Source organism: Mustela lutreola, chromosome X (assembly GCF_030435805.1).
Source record: "Mustela lutreola isolate mMusLut2 chromosome X, mMusLut2.pri, whole genome shotgun sequence".
Taxonomy (NCBI): Eukaryota; Metazoa; Chordata; class Mammalia; order Carnivora; family Mustelidae; genus Mustela; species Mustela lutreola.
This window is the reverse complement of record NC_081308.1, coordinates 113,004,434-113,028,641: the sequence shown is the minus strand read 5'-3', so window position 1 is coordinate 113,028,641 and position 24,208 is coordinate 113,004,434. Positions and strand designations below refer to the sequence as shown.

General features: G+C 39.6%; 1 protein-coding gene across 9 annotated transcripts in view; it reads left to right on the top strand.

Moving 5' to 3' along the window:
• ENOX2 (ecto-NOX disulfide-thiol exchanger 2) overlaps positions 1 to 24,208 on the top strand; it is a 273,312-nt gene that overhangs the window by 231,042 nt on the left and 18,062 nt on the right. For all 9 annotated transcript variants that reach the window (XM_059156518.1, XM_059156514.1, XM_059156517.1 and 6 more), the window contains 3 exons: positions 2,231 to 2,443; positions 4,354 to 4,460; positions 13,020 to 13,134. In XM_059156518.1, the coding sequence (XP_059012501.1) occupies positions 2,231 to 2,443; positions 4,354 to 4,460; positions 13,020 to 13,134 (435 nt within the window). The remainder of the gene's footprint in view (positions 1 to 2,230; positions 2,444 to 4,353; positions 4,461 to 13,019; positions 13,135 to 24,208) is intronic.

Here is a 24,208-nt window from a genome sequence, read left to right as displayed (position 1 = left end):
TTTGAATTTCCCACTAATAGATTCTAAGCATTTCTTGTGTTAGAGTTCTGCAGATAGAGAGGTGTACCTAGTAACTGAAGAATGAAAAAAATTAGTCCCTCACACCTGTGTCTTTCTTCCTTCACTGCCTCAAGGGATGACGTTTTTCTCTCCAAACATGAGTAGGACAAGATACATTTTCCCCACTTTTCTATATCAGAGAATTTTAGCTGTGATTCATGACTTGGGACCTGTCAGCATCCCATTTCATTGTGGATTACAAGTTAGTTTTGAATGATAGAAGTTGATGTCACCCTGGAAAACTCTGGTAAAAATCCCTTTCCACAGATGAGAAAATGGGGACCCAGAGAGTGGTCACAGCGTCCATTCTTAGATTGCTCAGAGACTTAGTTACCACCAACCAAAAGACGACTTCTTTAATCACTTAAAATGGCCAACTTATTTCATGTGGTGATTGTGGAGACTTCGAGACATTGCTAAATCAGAGGGTTCTCCCTATAGTTTTTGTTCCTGTTTCCCAGCTTGACTCTCAGAGCTATTATTCTAATTTAACGCTAATTGCCCTGCCTGGCCTCCTGTGGTAGTAATTTAAATCCAGTCTTTTTCATTCTCCAAATATGGTTGATTTTATTGGATGAATGCTGGTGTCCTATTGATCTTGTTGATGATACCAACCTGGCTCTAATGGTATGAATTTTCCCTGTTTCTTGTGCTCTAGACTCAGCATGATGCTGCTAATTCCACTTTCCAAATAGGTCTCATTCACCAAACTTGTTTGCAACATAATAGCCTAAGGGATTCACACATTTTAAGAAATCCTTCATTAAGGGGCACCTGGGTGGCTCAGTGGGTTAAGCCTCTGCCTGAGGCTTCAGGTCAGGGTCTCAGGGTCCTGGGATAGAGCCCAACATTGGGCTTTCTGCTCAGCAGGGAGCCTGCTTCCCCCACCACCACCACCCGCCTACTTGTGATCTCTCTCTCTCTGTCAAATAATAAATAAAATCTTTTTTTAAAAAAGAAATCCTTCATTTGGATTATTTTGTCTTCCTGTAAGAGAAGAGAGACATAGAATAGAGACAGAAACAATGGTACATTCTGAAAAGCTGGAATGGCTGAAAGCATTGGTAAAAGGTCAAGTTCATAACACACCAAATAAGTCAATCTGATTTTTTTTATTTTTAGAGAATGAATGTGATAGTGTGTGGACCTCATGCAAAAAATGAGCAGCAAACATAAAGATTGCATGCAAGTAATGAAATAAAAAGAAGTTTTAAAGGGAAGCCTTACCTCTCATTATATGTCTACACTGAAAAATGGCAAGAGGCAAGAAGTTAAAACCACAGTGAGAGCTATTCCAATGGACTTAAGGGTTTCTGGCCAGACAGGGATGTGGAGCCCTAGAACAGGCCTTCAGTGGGATGCTAATGGATCTCTCTCTCAGGAGCCTCTGACAGAATATATAAGTGCCTATCTCAGGAAGCTGGGCCAGAAGCTTTGGATAAGTTGTGTTACTATTTTAACATCAGGGAACAACTCCTAACTAGCTGCAGAAATCTACTTGGAGGGTTCCTCAGGCAAGAGAATCAGGATGTGGAGAAATGTAGAAATAGAATGAACTACATCAAAATAGATTGTGACTGAGACTGAGTGAAAAGCCTGAGGCTGTGGACTGAATGCAGGAGTGATGCTATAAAAAGGTAAAAAATGTAAGTGTTGATGCCTAAAGAACTACCTGTGTAACTCTTTCTTAAGGCTCCTTCCAACACTGTGATTTTCTGGATCCAGGATATAGTTACTATCAAATTCAAGCTAACTCAAGACTCAGGTTTACTTGTCCTTATTAAAAGAACAGGAATTCATACATTATGTACCTGTACACACACATAGTCAGAGAGGTTAAGAAATTCTCAATATGTGAAAACACTGATCAGTAAACTTTTACTCTAATCAGTGAACTCTCTATTAGCAAAGAAAATATTTTTTTAAAAAGAAGAAACAATTCTCTCTCTGAAAATTCTTCATAGACTGCCACCGGTCTGACGACTTTTGGGGTCTTCCGTGCTTTCAGCTGGCCTGGCTACCTGCTGCCTGTGGGTACACGCACACCTCCTCATCCTCCACAGTTCATTTAACAACCTCTTCCAATGAGCCACAGTGGTCTCCTTGCCAGCCTATTGGGTAGATAGAGCCATGGCTACTTTTGATGATTTAAAAAATCCTCTTTTTTCAGATGATTCCAAATTCTCAGAAGCTGTGCAGACCTTGCTCACCTGGATTGAACGGGGAGAGGTGAACCGTCGCAGCGCCAACAACTTCTACTCGATGATCCAGTCGGCCAACAGCCACGTTCGCCGCCTGGTGAATGAGAAAGCTGCCCATGAGAAAGACATGGAAGAAGCAAAGGAGAAGTTCAAGCAGGCCCTTTCTGGAATTCTCATTCAGTGTGAGTAGAAGTCAGAGCTCTGTGGAAGGATGAGAGGGTGCTTCACTTAGACTCCACATTCCCCACGAGGGAACCAGGCCTACAAAGCCATCCTGTATCGAGGGCCAAGGACCCCTTCTTCACTGCCTCGTGCTCTCCTTAGATTGCCAAATGCCCAAGCTCCAGTTTAATGGGATACATTGTGGCACCTCCTGTATTCATTTTTTTTCTGTTATATCTCCTTCATCTTAGAAACAGCAGCACCGAACATGGTCCTGTGCTTTTACTTTTGCTTGTTTTCAAAGTAAGTTATATGCAGCCTCAGGCCTTAGTGGAAAGTTTGGTATTTGCTAAAGTTAGATTACAGCATCAGCATTTATAAGCTCTGTGCTTCAGATTTGCATCATTATCATATTGTGTTTTCTCAGATACTACATTTTAGTGAAAGTATAATTATGTTTCCCAGGGTGATTGAATAGAAGCCAAATTTGCTACTTCTACCTATTGTTTTCACTTTGCTTTCTTCTTCTTCTTCTTCTTCTTTTTTTTTTTTTCTTTTTTTTTTTTTTTTTTGTCTGGATGTTATAGACACTGGGTGGGTTGGGAAGCCATCAAAATGGCCATTTTCAAAAAGAAGTACTACTCCTGGCAGCTCTTTCTGCCCATGAGTCCTGTCCCTGTACTTGAATAAAACCACCTTTTTGCACAAAAAAAAAAAAAAAGAAGAAGAAGGAGAACTACTACAAACTGTTACAAGAACTCTTAAATGAGACAGATTAGAAAAATTCTCAACTGATATTTTTAGTTCAACATATTATACAACTATGCACTCTTACTTTTTTTTGAGTAAGGAACTATATTCACCTTAAAAATAAGAGTATAGTTTTATGATTTGGCTTTTAAACAATTAAGGCCCACTCTTCCCATATATGACTTCCCATACTTGACTCACACATAATTAGGATTAAGGAAGAGTTCTTTCACTTTCCATTTTTATTTTGAAAATATATATGGGAATAGAATCCAGGCAGAAAAAGCATATGTTTTTAGGACTTCAGAACAAATAGAAAAAAAGAGCAGCAAGCATCATGGGACTATAAATCCCTAAATCATTCACAGACAAGTTACAATCAGGGCTATAAAGAAAAAAAGTAACACCTCTGGATTTTCTTAGTGTGACTACCCACCAGGAAGAGGCTCTTATCCTTCTGTTTCTCTCCCCCAAAAAGTCTTGTCTAAGTTTCCCTTCTCTTGAGCTAGTTAGGTAAAAGCACCAGCGTATTTGTACACATTTTTCCATTTGACATTTTTAAAGAGACTGTGAAAAATATGCTTTAGGACTGCACTTGCACAGTATTCTTCCATAAAACTTCTATTTCTCCAGTCAACAAGCCCATCTACACAGACTTAAGATAGATTCCGTTCATCTTGGGTTCCGATTTGATGCTTCTGGTTCAGTATACCTCAGGATAACAATAGGACGGATTCTGTTGAAGTCAGATATGCAAGCTCATTTTGTTTATAAAAGAAGCCTACGGTCCGAAGGAGCTGGTACAAGTTCGCCGCTCGCTGCCATGCGGTGCTGGGTTGTTAGTACTAAATCGCATTAGTACTAGGTCACATTCACCGCAACTCTTGCCTCACCTGCCTGGATAAGGACAGACTGCCTGTATTAAAAATTTAGTCACCATTTCACCCCAAACCTTCTGGAGTTCCCTTTCTTCATTCTGTATATTGGTATCTCTGCCTTTGAGTCTTCTTTAAGATCATGGTACCCCAACGCATGTAACATTTTCTGAGCACAACCGTAGCCTACTGGTGTCATACGAGAGATGTAACAAGCCTGATGCTTCTCTTACTTCTTTTCTCCTCTCTTTCGCCAACCCTGGATGATACTCCGACCTGATTCAACTGCTGATCTGACACTGCAGTTGAGCAGATAGTAGCTGTGTACCATTCCGCCTCCAAACAGAAGGCATGGGACCATTTCACAAAAGCCCAGCGTAAAAATATCAGCGTTTGGTGCAAACAAGCTGAGGTTGGTAACTTTTTACTCTGGTAGCCCCTCAGGGGGACAGTTTCTTTCTTTAACAAGTTATTGATTTGAAGTTTAGTCAAGAGTTAAATAGTGCCAAGCTCCCATGGTCACAACAAGGCTCTAATGAAACACTAAGATGTGTTCTATAGCCTGTCACTGTGACCAGACCATGTGCTGCCAAAAGGGTAATAAATGTGCATGTGTTGTCTTGAATGCATTCTGCTAGATGAAAACCTGAGTAGTGAAAATGTAGCTGTGATAATTGTAAGTTTACTTCTCCAAGCTAGCTAGTCTTGAGTACAATGATAATTACTGACCCGTGTGTCTAGTGTTAGAAATATTAGGGCTGTCTTACATTTATTAGAGCATCCTGAAAGTCCACACTGCTGTTACATTGGAGTGTTGAAATTTCTGAGCCTCTTTGATCAAATCCACTCAGCCATCTTTATAGGTGGCAGCTTTAAAGGTAACAGAGGACTCTGATTTCAGATTAAGGTTGACACCTAGCTCTGTACTTGTGCTCTGGTGACTTTTAGCACAGAATCTGTCTGATGTGATTAGGTTGCTATCCTGAGTCCAAGATTTAAAACCAAGATGGGCGGTTTGTTTTCGCTGATCTGCCTTTGGAATGGTGTTACCTATACTTCAAGTTCTTCTGTTCCTATGGACAGCTTCCTTACCCGGCCCCTGACACTTTTGATCTGTGTGTGCAGCAACTTTTTCAACTTTGCTTCTGAGTCCTCTTTGCTAGTATGGTAGCAGGTTGTCATATTCCTTAACATTTATATAGCATTTGTAAGGCATTTACATTTTATAAAGCACTTTCACATTGTCTCACTTACGTGAACTTCCAGTAGATGTGGTGTAGTGGAAAGAGCACTGGATCTGGAGTCAGAGAATCTAGATCACAGCTGTGACACATTGCAGCTCTGTGACTTTGACAACTTAGACATTTTCGGTCTCTATTTCTTTACCTGTAAATTGGAGATATAATGAAACCATTCATGTGGGATTAAATGAGAAAAGAGATATGTAGAGTTTGAAAAATGTAAATGCTATATAAATGACAAATAGTAATATTTCAGTTTATCATTCTTAACTCCATAAGGGATAGATATGATAGCCGTGGTTTACACGTGAAGAAACTGAGACACAGAAATGTTAAGGGATGTACTCAGATTATACAGTTAGTAAGTGATCACTTCAAAACTAGAAATTCTTTTCGGAGTGTTGATGTAAACTGTCTTGGGCTCTTGAGTGAGTCATTTAATCTTTGTGGACCTCAATTTCCTAACCTATAAAATGAAAATAGCAATATATTCTTTCTGTCCTTCATGAGAATACATGGCATAGTTTGTGTGGCAACAATTTGAAAACTGTGAAGAGCATTTAGAGGAAAATAAGCCAAACCATGTTCATAAACTGATAGCTTCTGAGCCATCAGTTCTGGCTCAGCAGAGGGACCTGGGAGTCACTGAAGAAAACTCCCTGAAGACATCAGCCCAATGGATAAATAGAATAATACAAAGCTCATGATATTTTAAATTATTTTTAAAAAGAGAATTAGGAACAAAACAGGGAGCTGTTGTCTTATAGTAGCACAAGATGATTTCAGAATCCTAGGGCTACCTGACTTCGTTGAGCCTCAACAAACAAAATTCAACATTTCAATTCAAAAGTTAATTGAAGCACATTCTCTGTCTGAGGCATTATGACAGGCAATTCAGGATGAGATGGTCTTTGCCTTCAGGGAGCTAGAAAGGTAAAGAAAGTGATCAAGGGTGGGGAGTGGAGTTTAATACCCTAAATTGAAAATATCCACTCTTTAGTCTGAGCAGTTCAGAAGAATAAAGTTTGAGGGAGAATGCTCAATATGTCTTATAATTGTAGAAAAGCAGTTTTAAGTCTCTACTTTTCTTCAATATATATACACATGTATCCATTCTCAGGGTGGGGAAAAGCTGTCTGAACTGCCCCCCCCCCCCCGCCGCCCAGTGGAAAGCCCTGTCAGTATAAAAATGTCTTTTCATAGGAGGAAGGAAACCTCTGGTTTGAGCACTGACTTGTCCAGACCACAGCCCTTCTATAAATGACTTTGCAATAAAATATTTCCATGAATATTATTTATCAAGGCTCTCTGTAGAGAAGTATAGTTCTATCAAGCCTGCCTCTCTGGTGGGTACATACTTGAGTTTAATTATCTTCTCAGCAAAGATAGCCTATAAGCTGGACATTTCTCTGGCCTGTAGAGGAGAGCTATCCACTCTTATCACCTAATATTGTGGCAGTGCTTCCTTGACAGAGTGATGAGGATAAAGCACATGGCTAGCATCATTGTTAAGAGCTACGTGTTTCATAATGTATTTTGTAGACTTTGTAGAAACCCAGAAAAATGCTTCCTGCCTATTGGATTGGACTAAATTAAGACCTACCTTGAATACCTCAACCTTGATAAGTAAAACTACTGAAAGTGGAACATAGCTCATGACCTTCCTCTGGCATTGCATTTCCCAAACCTAAAAAAGACCTCTTCTACTTTACATGGGTACCTCTTTAAATCATGGCTTTTTTTTAACCTCTGCGTACTTTAACTTGACAATAGGAAACTCTAGAAAGTGACTGCCATCCTCTTAAATTGGGGCTATCTCTGAGCACCCCACTGAGAACCAGAGCATCGCAGTGGCTTAAACCAACTAGGCCGGCTTTTTCTTGGCCTGTGGTTCAAAGCTACAATTCCTAAGCCAGAGGTTTCATTAAGGTGAAAGTTTCTGACATTGAGCCTTTTTCGCCAGTTGCCTTTGAGAATGACCTAGCCAGTACCCTCCTCCTGTCACAAAGCACCTGTTCCTTGTCTTATTGTCATCCTACCAGCAGCCAACAGTGTCTTACTCTGCTGAGAGTGGGGTTGTTAAGAAGGGAAAGTCCCACCTTCAGGGAGCTCAGGCTCTCACCTCCACCTCAGTAACATATGCTGAACATACTAGTTTGCTAATAAGTCTTTCATTGGTTTACTTTTCTGATTTATATGTGTGTGAGGCTCCTACTGATATAACTGAAAAGGGTAATAAGAGAAAGCTAAAGTTCCTCTCTTTACTAAAAATTCGTATCTACAATTACTTTACTGACAGCTCTCTCTACTGTAGAAACTCTTTTTCTATAGAACTGTTTAAAACCTTGTGTTTCTCTCACTGAGAAGCTGGCCTAGATTAGACACTAAACCTTGGATGATATATAGAAACTAGAGCCGTAGCAGTAGGCACTAGAACAGACCCACTTGCACCCTCCCCACTATGAGATTTTATACCATCAGGCCAGAGGAAAGGGGACTTGACAATTGCTAGCATTCTTGTAAAGTGAGATACCATGATTGCTAAAATAACTTTCTAGATTTCTAAGTCTGCCATTTCAAACTCCGAAGAACTGTTTGCAGACAGATTGTTCAAGTTATCCCGCATACCCTTGTTTTAGGACCCATGTGTTCTAATACTAGCTGCTAGCTCTCAGGCATCGGAACACCTATTAACACACTTTGAATCAACCTAATTTTTATTTCCATGTATATCATACAATGGGCATTAGGAACTTGTGTTTGTGCTTTGCTTCACTGTACTGAATGATAGCTCAGATTCAGATTTCTACGAAAGTCTAGAAGCTGTCTATTCCTTTTCCATTCCTTCATCTGACCCTTCCTCACCAAGTATCTTGTTAATGTTGAAAGTCTAGGTAAGTACAGTTTTGTTACACAATTAAAAAGGAACTTGGCTTTACTGATAACCTTGTTACTATCATAACAGGTGAGTAAGATGAATTTAAGTTCACATAACTTTTTGTGGAACTATAGAAGTAGATACTTAATGTACAATGATTGCAATTTGATTACTTTATCATAAATTTTAAGTGTCAGCTGGTACAAAGGTGATTCTTTCTGTGCATTTCCCTCTGTCTCCGATTTCAGTTTAATCTGTGTTAAAGTTCTTTCCCCTCCATTGTGGAGCAGTTTGTGAATTTCTAAGTATCAGAAAAAGTTATCATTAAAACAGACTCAAAGTCATCATGATGCATTTATAGAAATCACTAACAGTTTACTGTTCAAATGAAAAATATCATAGGTTAACTGTGGTCAGGAGAATGGAATAGAAACTTGAGGAGTGCTATCTTTCCTTTTTCAATACAGTCTCTCAGTGACATGGCCCAGTCAATTTCAGGTGGAGATTTATAAATGAAAACTTTCAGAAAATGTTTATGCCTGCCATTGCCACTCTTTTGGTTTCAGCCCTAGATCCAAATGTCAGGCTAGAAAAGGGGGCAGATCTGGGAGACAGCTAGTTCCCTTGCTTCTTGCACTTCAGTGGCTCAGAGTCCCCCTCCTGTACCTGTGCCCCAGCTAGGTAGAGTATCTTCCTTAGGGAAATTACCCTAAGGATTTACCTTTTAGTCCTTCACTCTGAAGGTATTTGTTAGGGTTTGCTTCCCAAAATAGAGCTTTCTTGACCCAACCAGAGAGACAGAAATAGGTATCTTAGATATCAAGTGCTTTAAAGGTAAGGCTTTCATAGAATTAAAAACATACTTGCTTTACTTAGGGGTACTGTCATTTGCTAAATGCTCCTCATGAGTGTGCCTTGCTGCGATACCCTGTAACCTCTGATGTTCTCTTTGCCTTTATCCTATTCATGTGTCTTTCTATTGGATACTTATAAGAGAGTAACAATACAGGGCTTGGTTTCTTTGTAGCTAAGGGGGACTGCCTGATGGTTAGTTGGCAGTCTCTAAGCTCCGCCTCTTTGTATGCCTGACTGAACAATGGAGAACAAGATCCCCTTAGTTTTTCTTACCCTCATTTCAGTATCAGCTAAAGGAATTGGTAACTCTTGTTCCTGAGGTATTTTCAGGCATTGAGGTAAAATTTACCCATAGGTCTTTCTGTTTCTGGAGATTTTTTTGAAGACATGAGAGACCTCTAGATAAGCTGTATTACTTAGTTATTGAACTTTTTATACTTCTCAGAAGAAATTATGCTTTCTTGCCCAACTGGAAGCAGAAAGATGTTTTGTAGGGCTGAGCAGCTACCGGGCATGTCTCATCTCTCAGCTAGATCTTCTTGCCCGGGGACATTTCCCTAGAAGGAACACAGTTTACTCTGCTGAGAAGCACAGTAACTTTCCCAGAGTCAGATGACATGTTTGTGAATTGAGAATCAGTCTCTGCTTACACCCTATGACAGGCTACATTTTTGTTAGGCAACTAGGAGAGCCACAACTTTTCCTGATGCCACAAGTTGTACAATATTCGAATTTGCCAGTGTCAAACCTCATTATAATCACCTTGCCAGTAACTGTTCTTTGAAGATAACTGAAACCCAGACTCCTGAGACAGAATGAATTCTTAAAAATGAGCAGTTCCTTTCTTCTCTATGCAATGAGTTTGAATAAGACATAGCAAATCTCTCTCTTGACACAGCCCTTTAAAGTTCATTTTTCTCAAGCAAGTCACTGTTTTCTTCTATTTTAAATAATGCCCCTGTAGCACATGAGAGATGCTATGTTAGTAGTTCTATTTTCTATTATTTCAGTTTTTCTATTACCTCTTAACTACCTGTGAAAATACTGAAACCTTGTGTTTTTAAAAGGGACTATATCTGTAGTGAAAACTTATCTTGATATAGAAATTATCATTTTTCCCAGTAAAAGGCATAGAAAGGAGAATATTAGTTGAGATACTGATTAACTATAGCATTAATTATTAAGAAATCCATTTGAAATATTTATAATCCCCCTAAATGGAGGCAGTTTTCACCAGACAGCGTTGGATATTTCCTGTATTATGGCCCAACTGGGGCTAACGTAGGCAGGGAATTCTCAGCTCAGTGCTGAGAAGCCTCTGACAGGCATCAAGTGGCCTCTAAATGATTGCAAAGTGCTCTAAAATGCACAGTTTTCATGCTGACTTTTTTAACCCACTGAGCCACCCAGGCGCCCCTCATGCTGACTTTTTTAAGTGACTTTTCCAGTGTGATCTCCATCATTTCCAAAAAGTTCTTCATGATCATGAAGATCTGTGTTTATAGCTGGTAGCATTTCCCTCCAGCCTAAGGAACTTTCTTTCACATTTCTTATAGTGTAAATCTTTGGATGACAAATTCTTGCATTTACATTGTCTGAAAATAGATTTAATTCATCTTCATTCTTCCAAAGAATTTTTCTCTGCATATAGAATTCTCAATAAAGAGATATTTTTATTTCTTCCTGCACTTTAAAGATAATGTTCTCCTGACTTCTGGCCTATATTGTTTCTGAAAGAAATCAAAGTATTCAAATTGTCTCCTTGTATATAATATGTCTTTTTTTTTTCTTCTGGATGCTTTTAAGAGTTCCTCTATTCTTCCAGTTTTACTGAGAGTAGAACTGACATGTAGTACTGTATTAGTTTAAGATACACAGCATTATGATTTGACCTACATGGATTGTGAGATGATTATCACAATGAGTGTAGCTAACTAAAAAATTAGAGTTTCTCTTAATGTTTTAGTTTGTAGCAATTTGACTATGATGTTCTTAGACCTACCTTTTTCATACATCTTCTGATTGGGGTTCCCTGAGCTCTTCAAATATATAGGTTAATGTCTTTCATCAAAGTTGAGACATCTTCAACTATTTTTTCTTCAGGTATCTTGAATCATTTCATCTCTCCACTCTGTGATTCCAGTTAGTTTTTCTGTTCTTCAGATTGGATAAATTTGTATTGTTCTCTCTTTAAGTTCTCTCTTTGTTCTGCCATCTCTATTGTAAAGTTAGGCTCAGCCAGTTATTTTTATTTTGGATATTATATTTTCAGTTTTAGAATTTTCAGTTGGTTCTTTTTTAGTTTCTGTTTCTCTGCCAAGATTGCCTATCTTTTCATTCATTATGAGCATGTTTCCTTTCCATCATTGAGATAGTTTTAATAGCTGCTTTAACTCCTTGTCTGCTAACTCCCATATCTGGTTCATTTCAAGTTTTATTTCTGTTGATAATCTTTTCTCTTGAAGGTGGGTCATCTCATCTTAGTTGTTCATAAATCAAGTAATTCGGGGCTTTGCCTGCATTTTTTGAATATTTTTCTTTTAAGGCTCTGGTTATATTCTGTTATGTTCTTCCAAAGAAGATTGACTTCAGTTTCTTTTGTTTTAATGGTCAATTTACTTAATCGAATTTAAGCTGGAAATTATCTCTCTTGGCAGCTCAAATCTAGGTTCAGTTTTTTAAGACTTAGCTGTTTTGTTTGGAATCTGTCCTGTGCTTCCATAGTTCAAGGTTTATGCAGAAATTTGAGCAGCTATTATATTACAGGCAGAATTTGGATCTCTCTCTCTCTTTGGCTGTCTCCTTTCTGGGATCCCTTCCTCACTTTCCTGTGGCTATCTTCTTGATTTCTTTAAGACATAAAGACAGGGTTTCCTGTTAAAAATGTGGCCACTCCGTGAGCTGCTAACTGTTGTCTGCTGTCAGACTAAAAGGCTCCTAAAAAACTGAGAGACCCACATCCTTCTTCCAGGTGTCAGCCATTCTTTAGGATATGCCTGCTTTTGTTCGCTCCCCAGTGCCATCAAGTAGTTAGGGGTTTGGCTTGGTTTGATTTTGTGTCTTGTTCAGAGTATAGTTATTATCCCTGGAAAAGTTCATCTGATAGAAGTTCACTCATGACAGCTCATTTTTGATGTTAACTTCTAAACCTGCAAAAGTTAGATTAAGAGTTCTGTTGAGTGGGGCGCCTGGGTGGCTCAGTGGGTTAAAGCCTCTGCCTTCGGCAGGTCATGATTCCAGGGACCTGGGATCTAGCCCTGCATCGGGCTCTCTGCTCAGCGGGGAGCCTGCTTCCTCCTCTCTCTCTCTGCCTGCCTCTCTGCCTACTTGTGACCTCTGTCTGTCAGATAAATAAATGAAATCTTTAAAAAAAAAAAAAAGAGTTCTGTTGAGTAAGTCTGTAAGTAGAGAGGGAAGAGGGTGGAGATGCAAAAAAATTTTTAAGTATATTTAATTGACATAGGGAGGGATTACAATTAGGCAGAGAGGCAGACAGAGATGGGGGAAAGCAGGCTCCCCCGCTGGGCAGGGAGCCCGATATGGGGCTCAATCCCAGGACCCTGAGATCATGATCCGAGCTGAAGGCAGAGGCTTAACTCACTGCGCCACCCAGGTGCCCCTGGAGATGCAAAATTAAAGAATTTGATATGGGAAGGTGAAAATGGTAGAACTCTTCAAGGGAAGTCCAGAAATCCACTTAAGAGGTGAGAGGCCTTTCATGACCAACAGTACTTTCTAATATAGGAGGGATATAAGAATCATCAACTGCCAGAGCTCTGGATATGGAAAGAATGCCTTACGGAAGACAGAATGTACAAAGTCTGCTTTGTCTTTCAAGACAGTTTCAGCCCCAGCGTGTCCCTTTGTTCTTGCCTTAGGAGTACTCTGAAGTTTTTTCATATGTCAAAAAACCCTGCTTCATCTTATCCTTAACTCTGTTCATTTCTTCAATATTTTCAAAGCTTCCCCACTAACAAAGAACAACTTTTAACGTTAGGAAATTCGCAACATACATAATGATGAATTAATGGGAATCAGACGAGAAGAAGAAATGGAGATGTCCGATGAGGAAATCGAAGAAACCACAGAAAAAAAAGAAACTGAGGAATCAGGTAAAGATCATTCTGCTTTGTTTCATTTAATGAGCATGTACTTGCAGGGATGGTATTTTAAAACTTCTAACATCCAGTAAGGTATGGGCACAAAACCATCAGCCTGGAACCAGCTAGAAACAATTGGTAAAGCCATAGAAGTACACAGTGGTTGAATATCAACCCTGTGGCTAAGGATCTTTTTATTCACTCCCATCTTCCATTACAGTCCCAAATTAAAAGTGGACTGTCTTCTCTTAGGAAGGCTAGACATTTAGGCAGTGCTTGATTTGGATTTATTAATAATGTGTTCTGTAGTAGAAATTGTAAGGGAGCTTACACATAAATAGACAACTAGCCAAACATTTTAAAAAGTATTTAGATCCCTACATCATATATATACCTTACACCAGTATTTGTAACAGATGGATTTGATATTTAAATTTTTAAAAAACTTAGCAAAATAAATTGTGGAAAATATAGGAGTTGGTTATATAATTTGGGATGAAGGTCTCCAAAGATAGAAATCATAAAAGATACTTTTGATAAATTTATCTTCATATAAATTAAATATTTTTCTTTAAAGAATCACAAAATTAAAAGACACTCTACCAACTAAGGGGAAATGGCTATAATATATGACAATCTACCTATCTGCTGCCTTTTATTGTGGTTACTAAGGGGTTTATTAGGAACCAAACAGGAGTCTACAGACAGATGTTTGGGTAAAGGGTTTTGTTCTTAGTGTAGTCAGGACCTCACCATAAGACAGGCCACGAGACTGTGGGTCCCCAGTGGAACTCATAAGGCAAACCTGCTGAACAATATGACACTACTTTGCCTTTCAATTTCACAACAAACCAGGGAGAGAATTACCAGAAGGGAGATTAAAATATCAGCCAAAAGTCCAGTATTTTCAGGTAAGCCATTCTAGACAGTCTTAGGAGTCAGTAACGTACAATGGACAAAGCACTGGACCTAAAGTTAGAGGACCTGATTTCTAGTCCCAGCTGTGTTCCTTTTGACACCAGAGGGACTTCTGTCCCACTGAGCTCAGGTCCCATCCTTGTAAGAAGTACATTATACAATCTAACAGGAATGTTGGGATGGCTAAACAAACTCATTCATTTAATAACTATTGCATGCCAAACACAGTGCTAGGCATTGGAGATATCTTAGCAAACTGTCCCTACTGTTTGGTGTGTGTGTGAGAGAGAGACAGAGACAGAGACAAAGACAGAGACCTACAGAGAACCAATTGACTATAATGCAAATCAGAATTTCTTGGTTTCAGTACTTGCATATTGAAGTCAGCAGCTCTATAGCCACTTGAGTGGCCCTAGAATCTTTACTCCATGAACAGAAATTCTTAAGGAAAGGCACTACCAAATCAGATTTTTTTTTTTAAGATTTTATTTATTTTTCAGAGAGAGAGCGAGAGCGAGCACAGGCAGGCAGAGTGGAAGGCAGAGTCAGAGGGAGAAGCAGGCTCCCTGCGGAGCAAGGAGCCCGATGTGGGACTCGATCCCAGGACACTGGGATCATGACCTGAGCCGAAGGCAGCTGCTTAACCAACTGAGCCACCCAGGCGTCCCCCAAATCAGACTTTTAAAAAGGCATTTGTAGCTGTTACATCTGAATTTCCTCTACTTCTACCATATCTTAGATCCCCAAACATCTGAACCTCCATATATATTGAATAAATCCTTTGTAATCAGTAGATAATATTTTCAGAATAGTGAACTAATTACTGCAAATGCATACTATAAACTTAAAGCTAAAAAAACAAAATTTCATAATAATTGAGTTATTCAAATTAGTTAAGTGCTTAGCCAAGATGTTTCATAGCTGACTAATCTTTGACTTATAGAACTATCTCCATCTCAGTATCTGCAGTGTTGTATACAGTGTTAATCCAATGTTCCTCTGAAATGAACGTGACCATAAGTTTGAATATTTGCTTGATAAATTGCTGAATTTAAGGAGTTATTGAGGGAAGGAGGGTGTGTGGGAGATTCAGATTAAATGCACTTACTAGTGTTATATAATTGCATTTTGCTTCTGTATTTCTTTTGAGTTAAAAGCTGTATTGGCTACTGCACAGAATCTTATTCGTTTAGAGACTGGAAACTCCCTGACAGATCATCTTATAGCTATTTTCTTTCCTGTTCCACATGCCAGGATGCTGCTTTGTCAAATAAAGCTATCTACAATAGACTTAATGGAGCTTACCAAATAGCTTTTCTCCCAGAAGGTTTCAATTCATTTTAATTCAAGGACTTTTGTGCATTTTTCTTCCCTTCGATCGTATCTAATTTTGTTATCTTGCTTTTGTAGTAGTCAACTGCAGAAATCCTGCTCAGTGTGAGCCAGTAAGTGGGTCCTTAGGTTTTATCTAAATCAGCTGCATGTTTTAGTTTCACTTGGTTCCAATTAAAAGCTTAAGCATTATATCTCAGAGTTTTGTTTTGTTTTTTCTCTCTCCATGCTACCAAACTTGAATTCCAGGAGCCTAGAGCATGTGTCTGGTTAAATTTTACTTCCTAAAGAAAGCAACAGTCACTGCTAGCCTCAATTACCTTTCCTTGGTAACTTGGTAACAAAATTTCTATTCTTCAAGGGATTCTGTATTACCCAGCCCATATTTGTGATGTACTACTGGAAACCTTCTTGCTGTGGAAGAAAGAACTGCTGTGCTCAAAGCAATGTATTGAAGAGGGGGAATCACATCAAAGCAAATCATGATAGTGTAAAATCATTCTGTTGTTAGCCATGATGGAAAATACAGTAAACCTAAGAACAGCTGTTCCTTTCAACATCTACTGTCTGCCTTCTCCACTTAGACTACTGGTTCTCAGATCTGATATATATAAGCAGCATTGGGTTACATATAAAAAAATCAGATTTTCTGGGGTGCAGGGTTTGATTAAATAGATCCATAATGAAGTTCAGGAATTTGCATTTTATTAGGCATCCTAAACAATTTAGATGCTGGTGGTTCAGGGAGCACATTTGGAAAACATTGCCTGAGACTCATTCTCCTTCATTGTTCTAGCCAAAGTTTTCACTTGCTTTGGTTTCCACTCTCCTTCCTTCCCTCCCTCACCTCTCATTATTCCCTCTTTCAGAGCTTGATCAATTAATTAACAAGAACTACATCTTATAAGGTTGTGGAAATAGAGGTGCAGTAAGTGCAAATTTACATAAAATGTAAGAAATACCACTTGGTTCTAACCTGTAAGGTACTGATCAGAATGCAGCAAGGCCAAGAGATACTAGTGTGGCCAGAATAATTGGCATTCAGTGAAAATTGATTGGTATCTTGAAAGAGGAACAGGTTTGGATGAGAAGAGGAGAGTAAGAAAGTTTCTTGTTATGGAGGCAGGAAAGGAGAAGGAACAGGGCTCAGAGAGGGAAATAAAGATGATGGGTATAGGGGGATAAAAGATTGAGGGGATAAGATAGGTCCATATTATGAGGAACCATGAATGCCAAGGTTACATTTAGCACAACAGACAATATGGCACTATAAGCATGTCTTAATCATGGCACTAGTGTGATAAAAGGAAATAAATTTATTTAGGAAATAAATTTTGGAAAAAGAGAAACATTCCAGAGACCTTTATAGGAATTTAGATATAAAATGATGAAACCTGAGACTAGAGTGAAGGTAATGGGAACTCAGATAAAATAGTAAAAGAAAAGGATATAACAGAAAATATAAGATTAAAGATGCTAGGAATCACTTCAGAAGAATAACTAAAGTCTGTGGCGCCAGATTGGATATAGATGATGAAAGAAAGGCAAGAATTTGAGTTGAGGCTAGGTTTCCTAGCCTAGGAGACTGGAGGGTCAGAGGTCATATTAGTTCTTTAGGGCTACTGCAACAAAGTATCACAAACTGAGTAAACAATAAACAATAGAAGTTTATTGTCTTACAGTTCTGGAAGCCAGAAGCCTGAGATTAAGGTGTCATCAGGGTGCACTCCTCTTCAGGGCTGTGAGAGAGAATCTGTTCCATGCCTCTCTCCTGGCTTCTGATAGTTTGTTGGCAATCTTTGACACTCCTTGGCTTGTAGATGCATCATCCTGATCTCTGCCTTCATGTTTACATAACATTCTCCCTGTTTGCATGTCTCTGTGTCTAAATATCTCCTTTCTGTATGTACACCAGTTGTATAAGTCCATAAACCCACTCGAATGACTTCATTTCAACTTGATTACCTCTGTTAATGTCCTTTTTCCAAATAAGGTCACATTCTGAGGGCTTCAACATAAAGGGTCTTTTTGAGAGGGGGGCGTTACAACTTAAACATATACTAGTACCACTGACAGAAATGGGCTAGTACATGGGATTGGTTTGTAGAATATGAGATCAGTTTCCGATAGTAGATAGTTGGGAAATAGATATAAAAGATTTATATTCAAATCAGGGTTCAAGAACGTAGAAGGAATAGAAGATGGCAGTACGGAGGTGTTGGCTGAAGCTTGGAGAATATAATAAATGATTGTGAAAAACAAGTGAGAGAAAGAAGAGCAAAGGGCTAAATACAGAACTTTGGTGGCTACCCACAGTAAGAGAGGAGGAAAGAAAAGGAATTTGCAGAGCAGTTCGAACAGTCTAGGTGCACCTGGATGGCTCAGTTGGTTAAGCATTGGACTCTCAGGTCATGATCTCAGGATCCTGGGATAGAGCCCTGCATCAGACTGTGCATTCAGTGGGGAGTCTGCTTGAGGATTCACTGACTATCTCCCCACCCCCTCTCTAAATAAACAAACAAACAAATAAATAAGTCTCTTTATTTTTTTTTATTTTTTTAACTTTTAATTTTTTATAAACATATATTTTTATCCCCAGGGGTACAGGTCTGTGAATCGCCAGGTTTACACTCTTCACAGCACTCACCATAGCACATACTCTTCCCAGTGTCCATCACCCCACCCCCTCTCTCAACCCCCCTCCCCCCAGCAACCCTCAGTTTGTTTTGTGAGATTAAGAGTCACTTCTGGTTTGTCTTCCTCTCAATCCCATCTTGTTTCATTTATTATTCTCCTACCCCCTTAACCCCCCCATGTTGCATCTCCACTTCCTCATATCAGGGAGATCATATGATAGTTGTCTTTCTACGATGGACTTATTTCGCTAAGCATGATACCCTCTAGTTCCATCCACGTCATCGCAAATGGCAAGATTTCATTTCTTTTGATGGCTGCATAGTATTCCATTGTGTATATATACCACATCTTCTTTATCCATTCATCGTTGATGGACATCTAGGTTCTTTCCATAGTTTGGCTGTTGTGGACATTGGTGCTATAAACATTCGGGTGCATGTGCCCCTTTGGATCACTACATTTGTATCTTTAGGGTAAATACCCAGTAGTGCAATTGCTGGGTCATAGGGTAGTTCTATTTTCAACATTTTGAGGAACCTCCATGCTGTTTTCCAGAGTGGTTGCACCAGCTTGCATTCCCACCAATGCTGTCGGAGGGTTCCCCTTTCTCCACATCCTCGCCAGCATCTGTCATTTCCTGACTTGTCAGTTTTAGCCATTCTGACTGGTATGAAGTGATATCTCATTGTGGTTTTGATTTGTATTTCCCTGATGCCGAGTGATGTGGAGCACGTTTTCATGTGTCTGTTGGCCATCTGGATGTCGTCTTTGCAGAAATGTCTGTTCATTTCTTCTGCCCATTTCTTGATTGAATTATTTGTTCTTTGGGTGTTGAGTTTGATAAGTTCTTTATAGATTTTGGACACTAGTCCTTTATCTGATATGTCGTTTGCAAATATCTTCTCCCATTCTGTCAGTTCTCTTTTGGTTTTGTTAACTGTTTCCTTTGCTATGCAAAAGATTTGATCTTGATGAAATCCCAATAGTTCATTTTTGTCGTGCTTCCCTTGCCTTTGGCGATGTTCCTAGGAAGACGTTGCTGTGGCTGAGGTCACTTTTTTGGTGGGATCCTTGTCTGGTTTTGGGATCAAGGTGATGCTGGCCTCGTAAAATGAGTTTGAAAGTTTTCCTTCCATTTCTACTTTTTGGAACCATTTCAGGAGAATAGGAATTAGTTCTTCTTTAAATGTTTGGTAGAATTCCCCCGGGAAGCCGTCTGGCCCTGGGCTTTTGTTTATTTGGAGATTTTTGGTGACTGTTTTCAGTCTCCTTATCTGTTCAGGTTTTCTATTTCTTCCTGGTTCAGTTGTGGTTGTTTATATGTCTCTAGGAATGTATCCATTTCTTCCAGATTGTCAAATTTGTTTGCGTAGAGTTGCTCATAATATGTTCTTATAATTCTTTGTATTTCTTTGGTGTTAGTTGTGATCTCTCCTCTTTCATTTATGATTTTATTTATTTGGGTCCTTTCTCTTTTCTTTTTGATAAGTCTGGCCAGGGGTTTATCAATCTTATTAATTCTTTCAAAGAACCAACTCCTAGTTTCATTGATTTGCTCTATTGTTTTTTTGGTTTCTGTTTCATTGATTTCTGCTCTGATCTTTATGATTTCTCTTCTCCGGCTGGGTTTAGGGTTTCTTTCCTGTTCTTTGTCTAGCTCCTTTAGGTGTAGTGTTAGGTTGTGTACTTGAGACCTTTATTGTTTCTTGAGAAAGTCTTGTACCGCTATATATTTTCCACTCAGGACTGCCTTTGCTGTGTCCCACAGATTTTGAACTGTTGTGTTTTCATTATCATTTGTTTCCATGAATTTTTTCAATTCTTCTTTAATTTCCTGGTTGACCCATTCATTCTTTAAAAGGATGCTGTTTAGTCTCCATGTATTTAGGCTCTTTCCAAATTTCCTCTTGTGTTGAGTTCTAGCTTCAGAGCATTGTGGTCTGAAGATATGCAGGGAATGATTCGAATCTTTTGATACCAGTTGAGACATGATATATGACCTAGGATATGATCTATTCTGGAGCATGTTCGAGGTGCACTAGAGAAGAATGTGTATTCTGTTACTTTGGGATGGAATGTTCTGATTATATCTGTGATGTCCATCTGGTCCAGTGTGTCATTTAAGGCCTCTATTTCCTTGTTGATCTTTTGCTTGGATGATCTGTCCATTTCAGTGAGGGGAGTGTTAAAGTCCCCTACTATTATTGTATTATTGTTGATGTGTTTCTTTGATTTTGTTATTAATTGGTTTATGTAGTTGGCTGCTCCCACATTAGGGGCATAGATATTTAAAATTGTTAAATCTTCTTGTTGGACAGACCCTTTGAGTATGATATAGTGTCCTTCCTCATCTCTTATTATAGTCTTTGGCTTAAAATCTAATGGATCTGATATAAGGATTGCCACCCCTGCTTTCTTCTGATGTCCATTAGCATGGTAAATTGTTTTCCACCCCCTCACTTTCAATCTGGAGGTGTCTTCAGGCTTAAAATGAGTTTCTTGGAGGCAACATATAGATGGGTTTTGGTTTTTTATCCATTCTGATACCCTGTGTCTTTCGATTGGGGCATTTAGCCCATTAACATTCAGGGTAACTACTGAGAGATATGAATTTAGTGCCATTGTATTGCCTGTAAGGTGATTGTTACTGTATATTGTCTCTGTTCCTTTCTGATCTACTACTTTTAGGCTCTCTCTTTGCTTAGAGGACCCCTTTCAAGATTTCCTGTAGAGCTGGTTTGGTGTTTGCAAATCCTTTCAGTTTTTGTTTGTCCTGGAAGCTTTCTGTCTCTCCTTCTATTTTCAATGATAGCCTAGATGGATATAGTATTCTTGGCTGCATGTTTTTCTCATTAATGCTCTGAATATTTCATACCAGTTCTTTCTGGCCTGCCAGGTCTCTGTGGATAAGTCTGCTGCCAATCTAACATTTTTACCATTGTATGTTACATACTTCTTGTCCTGGGCTGCTTTCAGGATTTTCTATTTGTCGCTAAGACTTGTATATTTTACTATTAGATGATGGGGTGTGGAACTATTCTTATTGATTTTGGGGGGCATTCTCTGCACCTCCTGGATTTTGATGCTTGTTCCCTTTGACATATTAGGGAAATTCTCCCCAATAATTCTCTCCAATATACCTTCTGCTCCCCTCTCTCTTCTTCTTCTGGAATCCCAATTATTCTAATGTTGTTTCGTCTTATGGTGTCACTTATCTCTCGAATTCTCCCCTCGTGGTCCAGTAGGTTTGTCCCTCTTTTGCTCAGCTTCTTTATTCTCTGTCATTTGGTCTTCTATATTGCTAATTCTTTCTTCTGCCTCATTTATCCTAGCAGTGAGAGCCTCCATTTTTTATTGCACCTCATTAAAAGCTTTTTTGATTTCAACTTGGTTAGATTTTAGTTCTTTTATTTCTCCAGAAAGGGCTTTTATATCTCCCGAGAGGGTTTCTCTAATATCTTCCATGCCTTTTTCGAGCCCAGCTAGAACCTTGAGAATCATCATTCTGAACTCTAGATCTGACCTATTACCAATGTCTCCTTTGATTAGGTCCCTAGCCTTCTGTACTGCCTCTTGTTCTGTTTTTTGTGATGAATTTTTCTGCCTTGTCATTTTGTCCAGATAAGAGTATATGAAGGAGCAAGTAAAATACTAAAAGGGTGGCAAAGTCCCCAGGAAAATACGCTTTAACCAAATCAGAAGAGATCCCAAATTGTGCGGGGGAGAAAGGGGATAAAAAGAGGTTCAGAAAAAAAAAGAGACAATTAAAGAAAGAAAACGAATAAAGAAAAAATATGAAAAAGAAATATATATATTAGATAAACTAGTTTAAAAACATTAAAAAAGAAAAGTACAAGTTAAAAAAAATTAGCAGAAGAAGAAAAAAAATTGAAAAAAAAATTAAATTAACTGCAAGACTAGAGAATCTTGGGGAGAAAGCCATGAGTTCCATGCTTTGCTTTCTCCTCCTCTGGAATTCTGCTGCTCTTCTTGGTGTTGAACCTGCACTCCTTGGTAGGTGAACTTGGTCCTGGCCGGATTTCTTGTTGATCTTCTGGGGCAGGGGCCTGTTGTAGTGATTCTCAAGTGTCTTTGTCCCAGGCGGAATTGCACCGCCCTTACCAGGGGCCAGGCTGAGTAATCAGCTCAGGTTTGCTTTCAGGAGCTTTTGTTCCCTGAATGCTTCCCGTAGAGTTCCAGCGGATGGGAATGAAAATGATTGCCTCCCGGTCTCCAGCCTGGAGGAGCCGAGAGCTCAGGGCCCCACTCCTCAGTGTGCCCTCAGAGAATAGCGCCCAATTAATCCTGTCTCCCTGGCCTCTGGCCGCACTCTGAGCTCACCGAGCCTGCGACCGGTTCAAGGTAACCCCGAGCTGAGAGCTCACTTCTCGGCTCTGTCTCTGTAGCTGGCTCCTCCCGTTCTAAAACCTACAAGCTCTGCGACACTCTGACCCTGCGGGACCTGAGGTCACGCTGACCCCGCATGGGTTTCACCCCAGTTTAGCCTCTGGAGTGATGTCCTTCAGCAGAACAGCCTTTTAAAAGTCCCGACTTTGTGCTCCATTGCTCCGCCGCTTGCCGGGAGCCGGCTCCTCCCCCCCGCGGTCTAACTACCCGTCACTTTGGATTCACTTCTCCACCAGTCCTACTTTTCAGAAAGTGGTCGATTTTCTGTTTCTAGAATTGCTGTTCTTCTCTTCGATCTCCCGTTGGATTTGTAGGTGTTTGCAATCTTTAGATAAGCTCTCTAGCTGATCTCCTGCCACCTGATGTAGTCTCAGCCTGCTACTTCTCCGCCATCTTGACTCCTCCCCCTAAAGAAGTCTTTTTAAAGGGAAAGAGCAGCCTAAGAAGCTGGAAGAAAACTAGAAAAACATTGGATTATAGGGCCCATGAGAACAATCTATAGAAGAAAGAAATTGAGGATATCATTGGGCAAGAACTATTTAAGTAGGGTGATAGAGCTGGGGCCAGAACATTAAGGAGAGGAAGTGGACAAAGACCACAGGTCAGGAAGTTGGGTACTGAGCAAAAGCAAATGCAGGCATTATTAATGGCAGTTAGAATGGGTGACAAAGTTAAAATTAAGTTTTTTGTTGTTGTTCAATAGAAGGGAAGGCAGCCATGGAGAGAGCAAGGTTGAAGATGCTTGAGAGTGAAAGAGTACTTATGGATAATTATGGAAATGGAATCCTGGAGAAGAATGGGAAGTGATCCAAACTCAGGTGGAGTTTTCTTTAGAGAGGGGAGACCCCTCTTCCTTTAAGACAAGGGAGGTAAAACTAAATGTATCATTCCATGCTTCTCCATATACCCAGAGATTGGTCAACTGTTGATTAGGAAAATGCTTTGTAAATAAGACCATGAGGAAACAGGAGCAGACTTGGAATATATACCTTGGGCAGGATGGAAGGAAGAAATCAGTGAGAGGTAAGAAACCCACCAGCAAGGCCAACATGAGTCTCTATTGACCAGGACTTCCCAGTTCTGCAGCTTCCTATAAGAGTCCTCTGCAGCCCAGGATAAGGTGCAGACAAAGTTGAATCAAGTGACCATGAGCTAGAAATTGGCATGGCAAGACTGGCTAATAGTTTTCAGGAAGGTGAAGAAATATAGAGTACTAAGGAGTTTGCAGTGGAATCTGTTTAGCCAGAAAATAGTTAATGGACTGGGTGAAGTTGGCCATTCCAAGAAATTAAAGGTCCCAGCAAAGAAAGTGAACAGCATCTCAGGGTGATGAGAGGCAGTGAAGTAACTGACAGATGAAGATACCGTGTTTGAAAGCAGAATTTAGAGATCTCAGAGGAGAAACAGTGAAGTCCCTGGTACATGCATACTGGTAGAAGCCCCACTGAAGTAATGACCTGCAGAGGTAAGGAAAGAAAGGCTTTGGGAGGTCAGGGAACTCAAAAATTTCCCTGAACTGGCCTGCAACCACTCATATCATCTCCCTCTCTCTTTCGACTGTGTTCTTTTTGGCTTTTTCTCTTTGTGAATCACTCCAGCTCAAACTTTTTTGGGGACCCTTGAGAGGAATGTTGCACATTTTCCCTTCTTGAATTTGGTAACATTTGTTACACATCTTTCTTCAATAATTTGGTGACATTTTTAAGCATCTCTTATAATGCAGCTTTGTGAGGATAGCCAACCCCCTGAATTTGCTTCCATTAAAATTGTTGTTTTCTTTGTACCATCAAAG